Source organism: Capsicum annuum, chromosome 8, assembly GCF_002878395.1.
Source record: "Capsicum annuum cultivar UCD-10X-F1 chromosome 8, UCD10Xv1.1, whole genome shotgun sequence".
In the NCBI taxonomy this organism is placed as follows: domain Eukaryota; kingdom Viridiplantae; phylum Streptophyta; class Magnoliopsida; order Solanales; family Solanaceae; genus Capsicum; species Capsicum annuum.
Window position 1 is genome coordinate 155,225,238 of NC_061118.1, and position 14,843 is coordinate 155,240,080.

The 14,843-nt window shown below is 35.2% G+C and overlaps 1 protein-coding gene across 4 annotated transcripts; it reads left to right on the forward strand.

The window, feature by feature from the left end:
- Positions 1-1,647: 1,647 nt before the first annotated feature.
- LOC107839689 (membrane-bound O-acyltransferase gup1) lies at positions 1,648-11,662 on the forward strand. 4 transcript variants are annotated; one of them, XM_016683284.2, is made up of 19 exons: positions 1,648-1,866; positions 1,967-2,022; positions 2,754-2,932; positions 3,011-3,059; positions 4,983-5,083; positions 5,197-5,261; positions 6,880-6,950; positions 7,893-7,952; positions 8,039-8,152; positions 8,541-8,665; positions 8,754-8,805; positions 9,301-9,363; positions 9,507-9,616; positions 9,697-9,789; positions 9,878-9,959; positions 10,072-10,149; positions 10,991-11,066; positions 11,141-11,248; positions 11,322-11,600. In XM_016683284.2, the coding sequence occupies exons 1-19, from the start codon at positions 1,776-1,778 to the stop codon at positions 11,339-11,341; spliced, it is 1,593 nt and encodes a 530-aa protein (XP_016538770.2). In that variant the 5' UTR covers positions 1,648-1,775; the 3' UTR covers positions 11,342-11,600. The 4 variants fall into 4 exon arrangements, with proteins under 4 accessions (XP_016538770.2, XP_016538772.2, XP_047250706.1 ...); XM_016683286.2 differs by having other exon boundaries at positions 1,649-1,866; positions 11,141-11,190; XM_047394750.1 differs by lacking the exon at positions 1,648-1,866 and adding an exon at positions 2,452-2,569 and having other exon boundaries at positions 1,968-2,022; positions 9,256-9,363; positions 11,322-11,662.
- The last annotated feature ends 3,181 nt before the right edge of the window (positions 11,663-14,843 follow it).

Sequence of the window (14,843 nt, forward strand, 5' to 3'; positions counted from 1 at the left end):
TAAAGTACACAAAGGATCGTAAAAACAAAGAACAGTTTCAAACTAACTCACAATCTAGTACTAGCTTGTAAGTTAGCATTGGAATAAACAAACGAGACTAAAGAAACAACAAATTGAAACTAGAAGATCACAATTTGAGCTTAAAATTTATCATTTGAACAATAATTGGTGATGTGTCACCCCCTAATTGGTCACGGGCCCACACAAGTTTTAATCACCAACTTAAAAGTTTAGTCCTTACACAATTGGAATGGAAGAAATTAACTTTGGAGGGAAAGCACAAATCTTCTAGTCTCCTTTTCAAATTCAAACTCAAAAGGTAAGACTTGACTTGTACTTGTTTCACAAAACAAGGTCCTTGAAATATAGAAAGTGGTTGAAAAGTTATTGTCTAGTCAAGAGTGATGTGAACTAGTCCTCTTACCAACAAATACTACAACTTGTCTTTCACCTTTTGTAGATCTAAAGTTTACTTTTCTTGTTTTAACAATAGATGAATGGGTAAAGAATCAACAAGAACACAACAACAACTTTCAAGAACACAACAACAATATCAACTAACATGCCCAAACACAAGGTCTCTCACATGGCCAAGTTAGCACAACAACAAGAAGTCACGACCCACATCTTGTTCACAACAACAACTTCAACAAATTCAAGCTCAAATATAGATCTAGACACCTTTACTGTTAGTGAATCAAGAAACTAACACAAGAAACAAATTAGACAAACAAAAATATTACTAGATCTAGACACACAAACAAGTCTCGGTCAAGATGTAACAACAACTCCAACTCTCGGGCCAAGAACAAAAACAACTTCTACACTTTTTTGTGTATTTTCAAGCAAGCTAGCCCAAGATTGATCTTGTAGGGACAAAATCAATCTATGCTCTGATGCCAAATGATATAAATCAAACAACGGAATGCACAAAATCACACTCCAAAATAGTCCACAAGCTACAAGTAGTCGAGGACCAAGTGGAGACCACTCTTGAATTCACAACAACAACACAATAATGAGTTATAAAGGTGTGTTTCAACACCAAAACAACCACTACAAACTATGTTACCAACAATAATATGATGAGCACAATAATAATGTGAGAAGAACAACTACAAATGACTTGAGATTACAAGCTACTAACGGTTACAAGCTGACAATAATAAAAAGGATAGATAGTTAGACAAATGATGGTATAGTATAATCTTAAGAACTCTAGAATATGAATAATTTAGGACCCTTAACACTACACACAATAATCACCTATCTCTTACGAAGACACAAGAGGGAAATCCACCTCTCAAGCACCAATGTTTCCAATCAAATGCAAACACAAGTGAATCCTCACTTGTCTAAGCTCTAGTTTCGGTTTGGAGCTCTCTCTGACAAGAATACAAAATATTATTTTTTAATGGGTTACAAACATACGTAAATAGAAGTATCCAACTTACAAAATTGACATAATACAAAGGTAGAAGAACATTTTGCCCAATTTAAATAAAGATTTGATTTTAGCTGATCAAAATTGTTATCATTTTTAATTTGAATATTTATTTCTTTTTCACCTCCCACCTAATTTTCTGAATTATTTTTTATTTATTTCTGAAAAAAATGTTTGTTTCTTTTGTCCAAATACATAAGGATCCTTTGTTAAAATCGAGCCAAATCTCCACCAGCGTCAAGGTCTCCGGCACTGGGCAGTTAACTGTTTGTCAGAACGTGAATATCTGAATGAAACTTTTCTACTTCAACAACACAAGTTCATCGTCGTCATGACAAGCTCGACGGAGCTTGCTTTTCTGTTTATTTATGCCGTTTCATTTTACATTTTCTTTATTTATCGATCTCTTCAAATCTCCCAAGGTATTCTTCTCTCTCTTTCTATATATGTGTGTGTGTGTTTGTCTGTGGATTAGGGCTTTCTAATTCAAGCATTGTTCGTTAATTTGTAGCTTATTTGCAGATCATTACACTAAAGTTTATGGACTTCGACCTGGTTGGATTTTTCATCGACTCAATGTATGCTTAAATTGCTCAATACTGAATTTATATCGAACTCTTTTCTTTTTTAGGTTTGACACCGTTTTATTTATTTTGATTCGGACGACCTTAGATAGGAATGTGGGGAGGACATGAATTAGAGTAGAAGGTTAGTGAGTAGGAGTGCATTGCCATAGGAGTGCATTGCCATGTTGTACTTACTAGTAGTCGTTGTGATACTCTTGTAGTTTGTTGTTCCGTTACCATCTATTATTTCTTGTAGTTTGATTATAGTATTATTTTGTTGTAGTATTGTTCTGCTACTATCTGTTGTTTTTGTTATTACTGGTGTCTATGGTACTTTCATAACGTCCTTTTCTCTAATGTTTTTGTCTTGAGCCGGGGTTCATTACGTCTTTTTCTAGACTGTTTTTGTCTTGAGTCGGGGTTCATTACGTTTTTTTCTAGACTGTTTTTGTCTTGAGCCGGGCGTCTATCGGAAACAACATCTCTCTACCTCAGAGGTAGAAGTAGCGTCTGCGTACACTCTACCCTCCCCAGACCCCACTTTGTGAGACTACAGTGGGTATGTTGTTGTCAATTCAAACGATTTTCATGAATTCAATTAATTAATATGATCTAAGTAATTCTTTTTCACAATTACTTTGATATATTAACATTTAAGTTTAAATGTTACATTCCATGTACAGTCAATAAGGTAATAGTTGCATCTGTGTCTGTTAATCTGCTAACATTTGTTTTATTATTAGGATGTATCTGATGCGCAGTGGAGAAATTTTCGGGGCAATTTGTCAATTCTTACATTAGTGTTTGGAATCTTCACTCTAGTGGCTACCTCATGTAGAAAATATGGCCTAAAAGCAAAAGGAATGTCGGTCATTTGGCTGATGCTTTCTTTGTCTTACTTGTCATATCTTCATGGAGCTTGGTATGTCAAAACTTGAAAGTAATTTGCTTTTCAGTTATGGGGCTCGGGTTCCTTACTCACTCTTCGTTTTGGCTGCAGCATCTTATACATCTTGTTTATAGCTTCAGCTAATTTTCTCCTAGTAAAGGTAATAGAAATCTTTAGTTGCATTTCGTTTTTCTTTACCTTTTGTAAGAATATGCCATGAAATTTCAAAATCATACAGTAGCTTGTGTGCAATATTATCTTTTCTATTCTAATTATCGGCATGGTCACAACATTATGGGTGTGGTGCTTTACTGTATCTAAGTCTTGCAGAATGAACAAATCCTTAATGACATGTTTGGTTTCAAACACAGTTGCTCTAAGATATTTGGAATTTAATTGCTAATGTTTTCCTTTGTATATATATAATAATTTCTATGTTGCTCGGACTCGTCAAAAATGTCAATGGGTGCGTGTCGGATTCGCCAAAATTATTGTATTTTTGAAGAATCCGACATGGGTGCGGCATCAAAAATGAAGAGTCCGCGCAACTTTTATATATATATATGTGTGTGTATATATATGTACGCATATACTAGTTTAACCGCACGTGCCTCACACGTGTAATGTTTGATCATTTAAAAGGAAAAAATCTTTCAAATCTTCTTAAAATCAAATTTAGTTGTTTTAGAATTCTTAAACTAATGAAAAAAGTATTGTCATTAATTTTGATGACTTATAATAAGGAAAGGTTTTACCATAAATATACTTCATTAATTTTCAACTTTTAAATATTAGAAAAAAATAGTGAAAAGATGATTCTGTCTAAAGCAAAGACTTTTAATGAAGGGCAAAAAGTTCAAACGACATTTCTAAGGCACTTCACACTTTTAATATATTATAGATATATATATCTATGCTAGATAGTTTTTCCAAACCCAATTCCTCCAATTACTTTGCCACCTCATAAATTAAGGGATAAAAAAGGAAAAAACTGGAGGAAAGATAAAGAAATGAAGAGGACTAGACTGCGCCAGAGGATATCTTGTTTGGTCAATTTCTTAGTTCAGAAAATTGGCACTACAATAGGACTATCCAGGCGGTTAAGGGGTAATGAAGGATATATGTATTTTTTTACTTTTCTGGTGTCCATGCTGTCGTTGTCAACTGCTCCAGTCGCTTGATTTAATTATCGAAGTGATCATTGAAGTTCTGTTGCATTCAATAATCTGAAATGTTATGCCATGTCAGTATTTTTTCTTGAGAGCTTCACTAAGTCAAGGCAGCTGATAACTCAATAGTGGATCAGCTTAACAATATGCTGATAAATTTGATGGAGATATTTGTAGGGACAGTATAATTTATGTATATGCACAAAGGAGTCAAGTAAAATGTTGATATTGAATGATGTATAGAACTTGGTATTGCAGTTACACTGTATAAGTTTGTAAAAACCATGACTTGCTCCAGCCATGAATACGCATTGGTTTGGCCAATTATTCAGATGAACATTTAAATGGTAAATGAAAGAAATTGTTAGTTGCATTTGTTGTTGTAAAATAATTTGGCGATACCTTAGCGCTCAACAGCTTATCAGTGGGCCTTATGTGACTTCAAAATATTCAATGGATTATCTAACTTCAGTTTCAGGGAAACTAAACATTGTTAGGAAGGTGAATTTTCATTTTAGTAGAGGTAGATAAAACTATGAAAACTTCTCTAAACTTGGGAATTTGGTACCTTTGTTTGGTTGCATTGGGTTTAGCTTTTTACGAGAGGTAGCCAATTATCATAGCTTATCTTGATACGGAAAAATGTAAAATGGTTATGCCACTACTTTTATATTGAATATATAAAGCTAACTTCAGGTTTTCACAATTACAAACATGTTTATGTTATTTGGAGTGCTGTATGCAGAGTTTATACTGTGCTTCTATCTCTTTCCCTCTTTCATGGGTAACAAGTCATTCTTGCGGTGTATTTTTTATATCATGCATGCCATCATTATTGACATTGCATCTAAATGGTCCTCCATGACCAAAGAATTTGTGATTCTGTTCTAATCTTCATGCTTCTGTATCTGCAGATATGCGGGAGAACAAGATTTGTTTTTCTTCTTTGGATCTTTAATATTACATTGCTCATATGTAACCGTGTTTATGAAGGGTATCCATTTTCCCTTTTTGGGTAAGTTGTATTTCCTCAATTGTAGGTTGCATTCTGTTGTAACAAAATTTTCTAATTCTAATAGAGTTTGTTGCTCAAGCAAATGTTTTCATGATTCTATGTCTGTGTTGTAGGCGAAGTTGGGCATATTTGGACAATTACCGAGGCACTTTTAGGTGGCACATCTGCTTCAATTTTGGTATAGAATCTGTCTTTTAATGGGGATTCAATTTGGCCGAGTCCTTGACTCTTATTTCAGTCTTACTAGTTTCATTCTTTTTCCAGTATAACTATCAACAGGTTGACTAAAAATTCTGCCCATTTTCATAAAAGCGATCTTTCTTTTGAGGAATTTTTGGGAATCTATGTGTTGATATGGCATGCACTAAGAAATATACAAGGAAGGAGAAGCTTTTGTGAATGAATCCGGTAAGGGAACCCTATCTTGTTTTAGTAGGAGTAAAAATCATGCCCCTCAGGGCAATATCTAGTGGTAAGAGCGCAATGTCTGGTGCGTGGGTACATAAGTCATGGGTTCGAACCCTGTCATAAACAAAAACTTGGTATTTAAGTGGAGAAGAGTAGAGGGGCGGGCCCATTATCCACCAAGTTATGAACCATGCCCCACAGGACTTCGAGGGTTTCTTGGTCATTGGAAAAAAAATCGAAGTACAAATTCATTGAAAGGTGAGTACATATCCCGCTTGTGTTTAAACATTATAAAGAGTCGGGATCTTCTTAATTTTGATGGTGTAAAGAGTTTTATTAATGACGGGATCTTATACCTTAAAGTAGAGGAACGTTCACGATATTATGGTTCTCTACAAAAAAAGAAGAAGCCAATTCATCTATACCGATAAGAACCTCATGGATACACCAAAAAGCTATGTTGTTCAAACTTTTCAAAATGATAACTAGTGCATGTCGGATTCTCAAAAAGTAGTGCATTTTGGAGGATCCAACACGGGTGCGGTTCTAATTTTGGAGAGTCCGAGCAACATAGCCAAAAAGACAGATCTGGTTTTAATAACGGTCCTGATCAATTTAGGTCACTAACTAGAGCCCAAAAAGGAAATACTAGGTCACTAATGCATATCATGCTAAGAGACAAATTTGACAGTAAAATAATGAGAAAAGTACCAACTTACTTAGATCTGTTGAACACATTATCAATTATCATCATCTTTTACATGGATAAACAACACTTTAGAAGTTTCTGTGCTACACAATGCTCTTGGTTGCAACTTTATGTTACAAAAATATAATGATAAAGTATTTATAATGAGAAACATTATCACATACAAGTTATTTACCAAAAGATAGAGAACCTACAGTAAAATATGGTTCTCTACAAAGTACACCCAATCTTCAATAAAAAGTGGGACCTTGTGGGTGCGCTTAAAGAAACTAGGAACTATACCTCATATGAACAAAATGGACACCATCTTAAACCTCTCCAATTCATCTCCTTCCATAGGGCCCCGACCCACGTTAAAGCTAGTGGCTCTACATCCCATGCCCTGCCAAAGTGGAAATTTGTTGCTTCGGCAGAATTGTAAGATTTTTGCCTAGTTATTTACCAAATGATGGACCTCATGTGTGCTTTCTTTTAGAAACCAAGGTGCTTTGAATGCTCACTCTGTTGAAGACAAAATTGATCATATGTCCGTATTGAAATGTGATTTTAGAGGAAACTAAGATTAAGTTTGTTTTCTTCTGCTAAACATTAGTACTTTTTTCCTGTTGTTTACAACTACAACCATGAGAAAAAGCAAGTGAATGTCCTATGCTCTTTAATCAAAATTTATCTTTTTCAGTTATCCTGCGAATGATTAGCTTTGGATATGACTACCATTGGGCATATTACTTGAATCGGTTTTACAAAGAGGTAAGTTTGCTAAGTGAACTATTTTAGAGGCATATTTTTATTTAACTCCCTTATAGATCTTATCCGTGTTGGCTAAATTCACTATTGCTTGAAACCAACCATTTTTTATTCTGAGATACTTTTCTTATGGCATTCTTCCATGGGCCAACATCTGTTGATTCTTATAAATGATAAGTTGTTCTTGCCATTATCATGTGAGATTTAGATCATTGACAAGTCCATTCATACCTTGAAATGGTAAGACATATAGTTCGATCTTGCTAATCATTTAGATGGAAGTCAATCTCTAACTAATTCAAATGTACAAAATGTAGTATAGTACCTTGTTAGTGTAGCTGGTTGCAATTTGTTCTCGGAACATCTTTCGATTGATCTTTCTAGATGCATTTGGGAATCAGCACTTCTTTTTGGTACTTTTCTTGGACACTATACATGAAAGGAAGTCATTTTCTTTGGTGGAATGATATTTATGGAACCATCACATGATCCTTCTCCAACTGTACTTTACACTCTGATAAGTAATAAAGACACCACAAACCTACTATATGGTTGGCATGTGTCCTCAAAGGAACTCATATGTGCGAACTTATGGCAAGTGATACTAGCAATTGCTGATCTGAGAAGCTTTAATCCAGGTATCGCTTGACCATACAAAGATGCTAAGGCATCTGGTGAAAATGCTATAACTTCTTTACGTCCTGGTTGCTAAAGAATCATGCTTTCCTTTAGTACTGCATCCTTGGACATTATTTATTGAAGAATCTTTATTCCGAACTCACCTCTTCATGTCAAGTGAAGTAGTGAAATGTGGTAATTGATTCTCGGTGTTTAGTTCATTCTCTTAATTGCTCTATAGCAAGATTACCACTTCATGCAAGTAATCCCGAAACAAAAAACATCTCTTTCGTCTCTTGTGATATTTATTAATTGTTGTAATTGCAGAAGCACATCCAACGCTGCAATAATTGTTCTTTAGGTAGAACATGCTACCAGCTATTGCAGGTTAGTTGGTGATTCACATTTTTGGTAACATCTCGACAAACTTCTTATGGAGCCATCTTCTTACATTTCCCCTTCCCTTTTGGCAGGAGAGAAGTCTTGAAAATGACAAATTCTCCTTCACTATATACTTAAGCTATCTGATTTATGCACCTCTATATATTGCTGGACCAATTATTAGCTTCAATGCATTTGCTTCACAGGTAATCATGATTCTGTAGTTTTCTTTTTCCTTGTTTATGTTCTTATACTTGTGCTGCTCTGCTACAATGTTAACAATATGTGCGAAAATGCCGTTGACTGCATTTTCTTCATTCTCCTCTATATTAAGGGTCATTGGTAGTGTCATCAGCGAGATATAGCAGAGGTTGGACTGATAAGAACTGTATACATATTGTGATTACAGTCATGCTCTTTTCTGCTAAATCTTGAATCTGTTCTTACTGTCTGCATTATATTTGCCCAATATACCTGCTTGCCCCGGTGCAATGTAGAGTAAAATTTTGAATCAGCACTTGTTTTGATCCATCACTATAACCTTCTTTTTTTTGGAAGAGCATCTCATTGTTGCTTGATGTCTTGTCATTGCAGCTTGATACTCCCCAGAAGACGCACTCATTGAAAGAAGTGGTTTGGTATGGACTTCGTTGGATTTTTAGCCTGATGCTTATGGAATCAATGACACACTTCTTTTATTACAATGCATTTGCCATTAGGTGAGGTTATGGAATTCAGACCATTCTGATTACTTTAAACTAATCTATGATGTTATTCTGGGTGACTGATTTTTCTGTAAATTTGCAGTGGCACATGGAAACACTTATCTCCTTTGGACATCTTCATCATCGGGTATGGAGTAAGTGTTGTATTTAGAATTTTTGAGCTACTTTAAGTCTTCGACTGTTCTGTTTATATTCATTGAGAAAAGCATAATGAAAACACCTACTTTTAAATTTATTTCTCATACATATGGAGAAGTTAGTGAAAGTTCCCTCTGGGAGTGTGTAAAAATATCCCTGTTTAGAGGTATTATTCTGAAAGAATAGATTCCTCTCACTCATGATACGTAGAGCTTCAATTTGTGCTCTGTTGCGTCATTGACTTTTACAGTGCCGATCCTGTATTTGACTATTTTCAACGTTTTGTTTGAATAACTATTATCCGCTTAATGAGTCTCTGTAATTCAGACACCATCTGTCTCACACATCTTTTATGTAATGCCATTAAAGTGGCAACGCATGCCACGTTTTGCCATTGATTGTGTTCTCCTCTATATAAGATGATCCTTTGGATTGCTGGTTTGCAGACGATAGGATGTACGATTCATGTAATAATCTTCATGACAAAACAGGTATTGAACTTCATGTGGCTCAAGTTTTTTCTCCTTTGGCGCTACTTTCGCTTCTGGTCACTGGTATTTTTGTTGAACTTGTGCTTTTTCTCCATTACCTTTATTACTTTCTGTAGCTTATGCTCCTTTTGCTTCTCTTTCATTTTGGAGGATGATGCTTGTTTGTTTGGGTTTCTTAGCATGTTAATATATGTTTGTTTGTGTAGATCAATGGTATTGAGGCCCCTGAGAATATGCCTAGATGCATAAATAATTGCTACAACTTGGAAAGTTTTTGGAGAAACTGGCATGCCTCGTTTAACAAATGGCTTGTTAGGTGCTTTCTCAATCTCATCTAGCTTTGTCTGTATGATCTGGCACTGACCCCAAAATCTTGTGTGGTGTCTCTACATTTAGATATATGTATATTCCTCTTGGGGGTACTCAGATGAAGCTGCTAAATGTGTGGGTTATCTTCACATTTGTTGCTGTATGGCATGATCTGGAGTGGTACTGCTCCTGAATTTCATCAACCTTCACTTGTACTATTATATCAAACTTTGTCTTTATTTGGCTACTCGTTGGTCATTGACTTCAGGAAACTTCTTTCTTGGGCATGGTTGACCTGCTTAGTCTTTATACCAGAAATGATTGTAAAGTCAACAACAAATACTTTGAAGGTACTTCCATTTGAATGTTAATTCAACTCCTTTTACACAATTAACTGGATAGTTTCCCACCAAGTAATTATATTTTGTCATGCCATGTTACTGACCTAATTGTACTCACTAGGTGGAAAGTTCTGTTGGCAAGTTTCTGTACCATGAACTTAGTGCTGTTGCCGGGGCTATCGCCATCACTTGTCTAATGGTATGCTGCTAATATTTCAGGAGCGAAAAAAAAATAATGATTGCTTATCTTTATGCATGATCATACTAAAGTTATCCTATCGTTTTATGTATTTAACTACGTTAAGAGTAATTTTTTTCTGAAGTACTAAACGAAGGTCGACATGATATTTGACTGAAAAGAAAAAAAAGAAGAAAAGAAACACACTGGTGCCTCGGAATGATAAAAGTTTTTCAATGGATAATTCAACATAGACTAAATAAAAGAAAGAGAACAGAGCAACTTTTTGGATTTTGATGCATACAATCAATTGACTAGCTGAAGATGCAGTTAAGTCGCTTTTTGTCTTGTGCCTTTGTATGATCACAAGATTCTTGTGCATAGAGTGCTTTCAGCTCTAGTATGGAATACCTTGCAACAAAGATGCAGCCTTCTGGGAAGTGGGATGAGGGAATTCAAACTTCAGATTGACCATTCCATTGTGGGAGAATAAATCAGCTGAATGCGACACCTGTTTTTGTAGTCCATTGGATTGTGTGTTAGTGGATATAATTAGAAGCACTTAAGGACGAATATGTGAAATTTCTTTCTTAATAACAATGGGGTTTTGCACCCAAGAATGTGGCCTAGTGGTTAATGAAGTGGGTTGAGAGCTTGAGGTCTTAGATTCAAATCCCAGCAGAGAAAAAAAAACACTAGGTGATTCTTCCCATTTGTCCTAGTCTTGATGGACAGGTAACCTGTTTTACTAGTGGCAGTTACCCCGTGGATTTAGTCGAGGTACACGAAAGTTGGCTCGGACACCACGATTATCAAAATAAAAAAAAAAGAATTAACAATGATTTACTTTTTCTTGTATAAGGTGGCCAATCTTGTTGGTTTTGTCATTGGATCATCAGGGATCAATTGGTTGCTCTATAAATTTCTCCAGAAAGAAGGTACTGTATGGTTTATAAATTTTTTTTCTGGACAGTCATTAACTACTAGAATGATGAAATTTTCCATTTTTCAGGACTACCTACTCTTGGTGGCATGTTTATTACGTTTTACGTTGGAACTAAGGTGACTCCAGATATATCCAATGATTTAGTTTTGAATTTCTCAATGCATGTTAATTATGGTATGAATCTGAGCATGCAGCTTAGTTTTGAATCCTGGCGCATATTGATCATGATATGAATCTGATATTGCAGCTGATGTTTCACATCTCTGATACCAAGCAAAAACGCATCCACAGCCGATGATAAAGGTTCATTCCTGGGCAAGTAGAACACAAACAACATGATACAAAACCCATTAGCATCTACTGTGTGTTCCCATGTCGTGAGAGGATACTATCTATAGTTATACTTGGTCATTTCAGGAATTCATTTTCATCTTTGAATTAATCCATCAACCAACTATACCTTGATTGCAAATTAGTTATATATTATACAACTAGACGTGAGGATGGAGTATATGCTCATTAATTGTTATATATTATACAACTATTTTTTTTTTTTTAATAAAAAAGAACACAGAGAGAAACTTGTTACATCTACTTTCAAAATATGTCGTACAAAGTTGACATGTCTATCAAAAAAACATCAGTTAGTCATAGAAAATATAACTATTAGAGAAAGTGTCAAATTCACACACACAAAAAAAAAGTTATCCTTCTTATTTATATGTGAGTTTTATGGTTGGCGTATCCGCTTATATGAGTTATCCCAAATTCTCACACCTATCCGCTTCTACTTGTCCCCTTCCTATACCCTTGCCTTTCCCTTTGATCTTTGGCAATATGGTTGGCCAACACGGTGAGCTATTGGAAACCCCGATTTCAGGTTCTTCATCCAGGGGATTCCTTGAAGTCCAGTCCATTCCTTGAAGCTTAATGTTTGCAAATCATAGAGATGATAAATTAGTTAACAAAGAAAAATATAATACTAAAATCATATTATTGATATGATTTGATCAAATGATTTACATATTGAAAACTTAATATTGAAAAAATATAAAATCTATTAGGAGAAAATCATTCCCTAAACAGACTCTTAAAAGACTACAATGTGGATGTTATTGTGTTATTGTATAAGAAGAGGGTCTTCTATTTATAGAGGTCCAAAATCTTTCCTCTTACAAAGAGGTTAGCCAAATATGAAAGAGTTTTATATTTTTATTTGTCACGACCCAAAAACGAGGCGCATAACTCCTCATCTAACTGAACCGACTCCCAATGAATGACATGAGACTCATCTGGAATATAATGACGAAACATAGAAATATGAAAAATTGGATGAACAGTCCTTGGCCAGATGGCCAATCTCATCACACACATAGCAACCTCTACGACCAGTCTCAACAAGAAAAAGTACGACTGAGCCCGAACGGTCACCCTGAACTGCTGAACTAGAATATCCACCAGCTGAATTCTATAAAATCACCTACATAGACCTACTAGGAAAAATAAAAGTAATTATGGTACTACTTTTATTTTTCTTTAATAGAAAATTAATAAGAAAATTAGGTCAAAAATCCTAACAAATCCTCCTTTTTAGCTTGATTTTCTTGACATAACTTGATACATCTTCTTCATATGCATGATCTTTGTTTTTCACATAATCTTTATCACTGCTGCTTGGCATATATAAAATGGAGCTTTTTGGAGGGTTAAAAAATATATGAGCCCTTTCGAATTAAAAATATTGGAGCCCTTTCGAGGGTTAAAATCGAGTTTTATTTTTTAGATATATAACAACAGGATTGTTGAAAATATGGTTGATAATTAGTAGTTTTTTTGGACCTTTTTTTTTTTGACGAAAAAATCTTTATTATCACCAAGTTGGTTGCAACTTGAGTTGAAACCGCTTTGAACTCTTTAATCTCATTTTGCCAAACTGTTGGATCTTTGAATCATAGGCTCTGATACCATTTGTTGGATTTGAAATCGAAAGGGTGTCATGCATAAGTTTAAAATTTGCAAACCATAAAGACGGTAATTTAGAAAACAAAGAAAACATACTAAAAACGTAATTATTATATGATTTGACCACTTGGCCTACATATGAAACCTAATATTAAAAAAGATAAAAGACATCATTCCTCCCCTTCCTCTCCCCCGAACTTATCCGCGCAACTTACTTTAACACTTAAACTTAACTTTCGTTTATTTACCCCCTTAACATCTTTAAATTGTATTATTTTCACTCCTCAAGCTGACGTGAAATTTTTATTCTTTTTGAAGTGCATTTCTTTAAAAAATTGATATGTCCCCACTTTTTAATATATATATATAATTTTTTTTTTATAAAAAATCACCTTCTTCATATCCCCACCTCTATTTCCCATCTTCTTCTTCTACCCCCAACCCTACCATAATGTTTTCTTTCCATACCTGTCACCACCAGCCCCCTCCTCCTTCAACCACTAATTTCACCACCACCAGCCCCACCCCCGATACAATATCGAACATACAACACGGATTCAAGAGATCTACAAGATCAACAACAATAGAGAATCAAAGGCCTCACTCGGCTTCTCTATGTTTTCAAGACAACAACAACAATATTCAACAAAGTAGATGGAGAATACAAGATTACAAGGACTATAGTGAATCGAAGAGGCCCCACACGGCTACACTATGCCAACACATAAACAACAAGAAGATTACGGGTACATTAACAACAACAAGGAACCACGGATTCAACAAGATACAAGATAAATAGTTAGACCAAATGAAGGGACAATCTTAAGACCCAAGAATTGTTACACTCTTGGACCCTTAAACACTATCCGCGACACAAACTTAACTCTACATTGACACAAGAGGGCCTTTACCTCCTCTAAACACCAACGTTTCAAGCCAATATGCAAACACAAGTGAATCTTCACTTGTCTAGCCCTATTTTCGGTTGGAGCTCTTGAGAGAGAACTAAAGTATTGAAAATGTTACAAATCTCAAAATATGATCAACTCCTTGAATAAAACCCTAAGTGGTTCTATTTATATTACATTCCCCAAAAGACTTAAAATGACAAAGGTGCCCTTTTAATGAATAAGGCTTCAAGGCCATCCCTTTAGTGCACACATGGGGGTGGTTTTTGGCTTCTCCCACACTTAAGCTCGGGCCTTCTCTCGGTTGCCTTTGACATACACAAAAAGGGTCTATCTACGAGGTCACACTCGTATCAACCCCTTCTCTCCAAACCCCCAATTTTTTCTCGTTCAATTTCCAAATTTTTTACCCCACCTTTAATTTCTCCTTCTTAAACCCACTTAAGATCATTAGAAAAGAATTGAAATTGAATTTCTAAAATTAAAAGTTATCTTCATGAATTCAAAAATTCGAAATAAAATTGAAATTGAAGAAAAGTTATTAGTGGCGGTGTTAATGGTGGTGGTGGTGTGCGTATATTATTTTGTGGGTTTATTTTAATCGTTTTTCGGTGAGTTTTGCCGGAGTATGTCGGAATGAAGAATTTTGAATTGAGACGTGGTGATGCTATTGCATTGTTGTTTCTTGAATTGGTGGTTTGATGAAGGAATAATTGGTACTTTTTTTTTGCTTAATGGACAACAACAATGGCTATAGGTAATATGTTTTAAGTTTGAAGAAGATAGAAAATGAAAGAGGGGGAGAGGTGGGGTGGTTTGAAGAAGATAAAAAATGGAGGAGAGGGGAGAGGTGGGGTGGTTTGAAGAAGATAGAAAATGGAGGCGAGGGAAGAGGTAGG

Bases quoted from the DNA above. Each gene is read 5' to 3' on its own strand.
- LOC107839689 (XM_016683284.2), top strand. From the start codon at position 1,776: ATGACAAGCTCGACGGAGCTTGCTTTTCTGTTTATTTATGCCGTTTCA. The intron at 8,806-9,300 runs GTAAGTGTTGTA...ATGACAAAACAG, and splicing joins TCTTCATCATCGGGTATGGA to GTATTGAACTTCATGTGGCT. The intron at 9,364-9,506 runs GTATTTTTGTTG...TTGTTTGTGTAG, and splicing joins ACTTTCGCTTCTGGTCACTG to ATCAATGGTATTGAGGCCCC.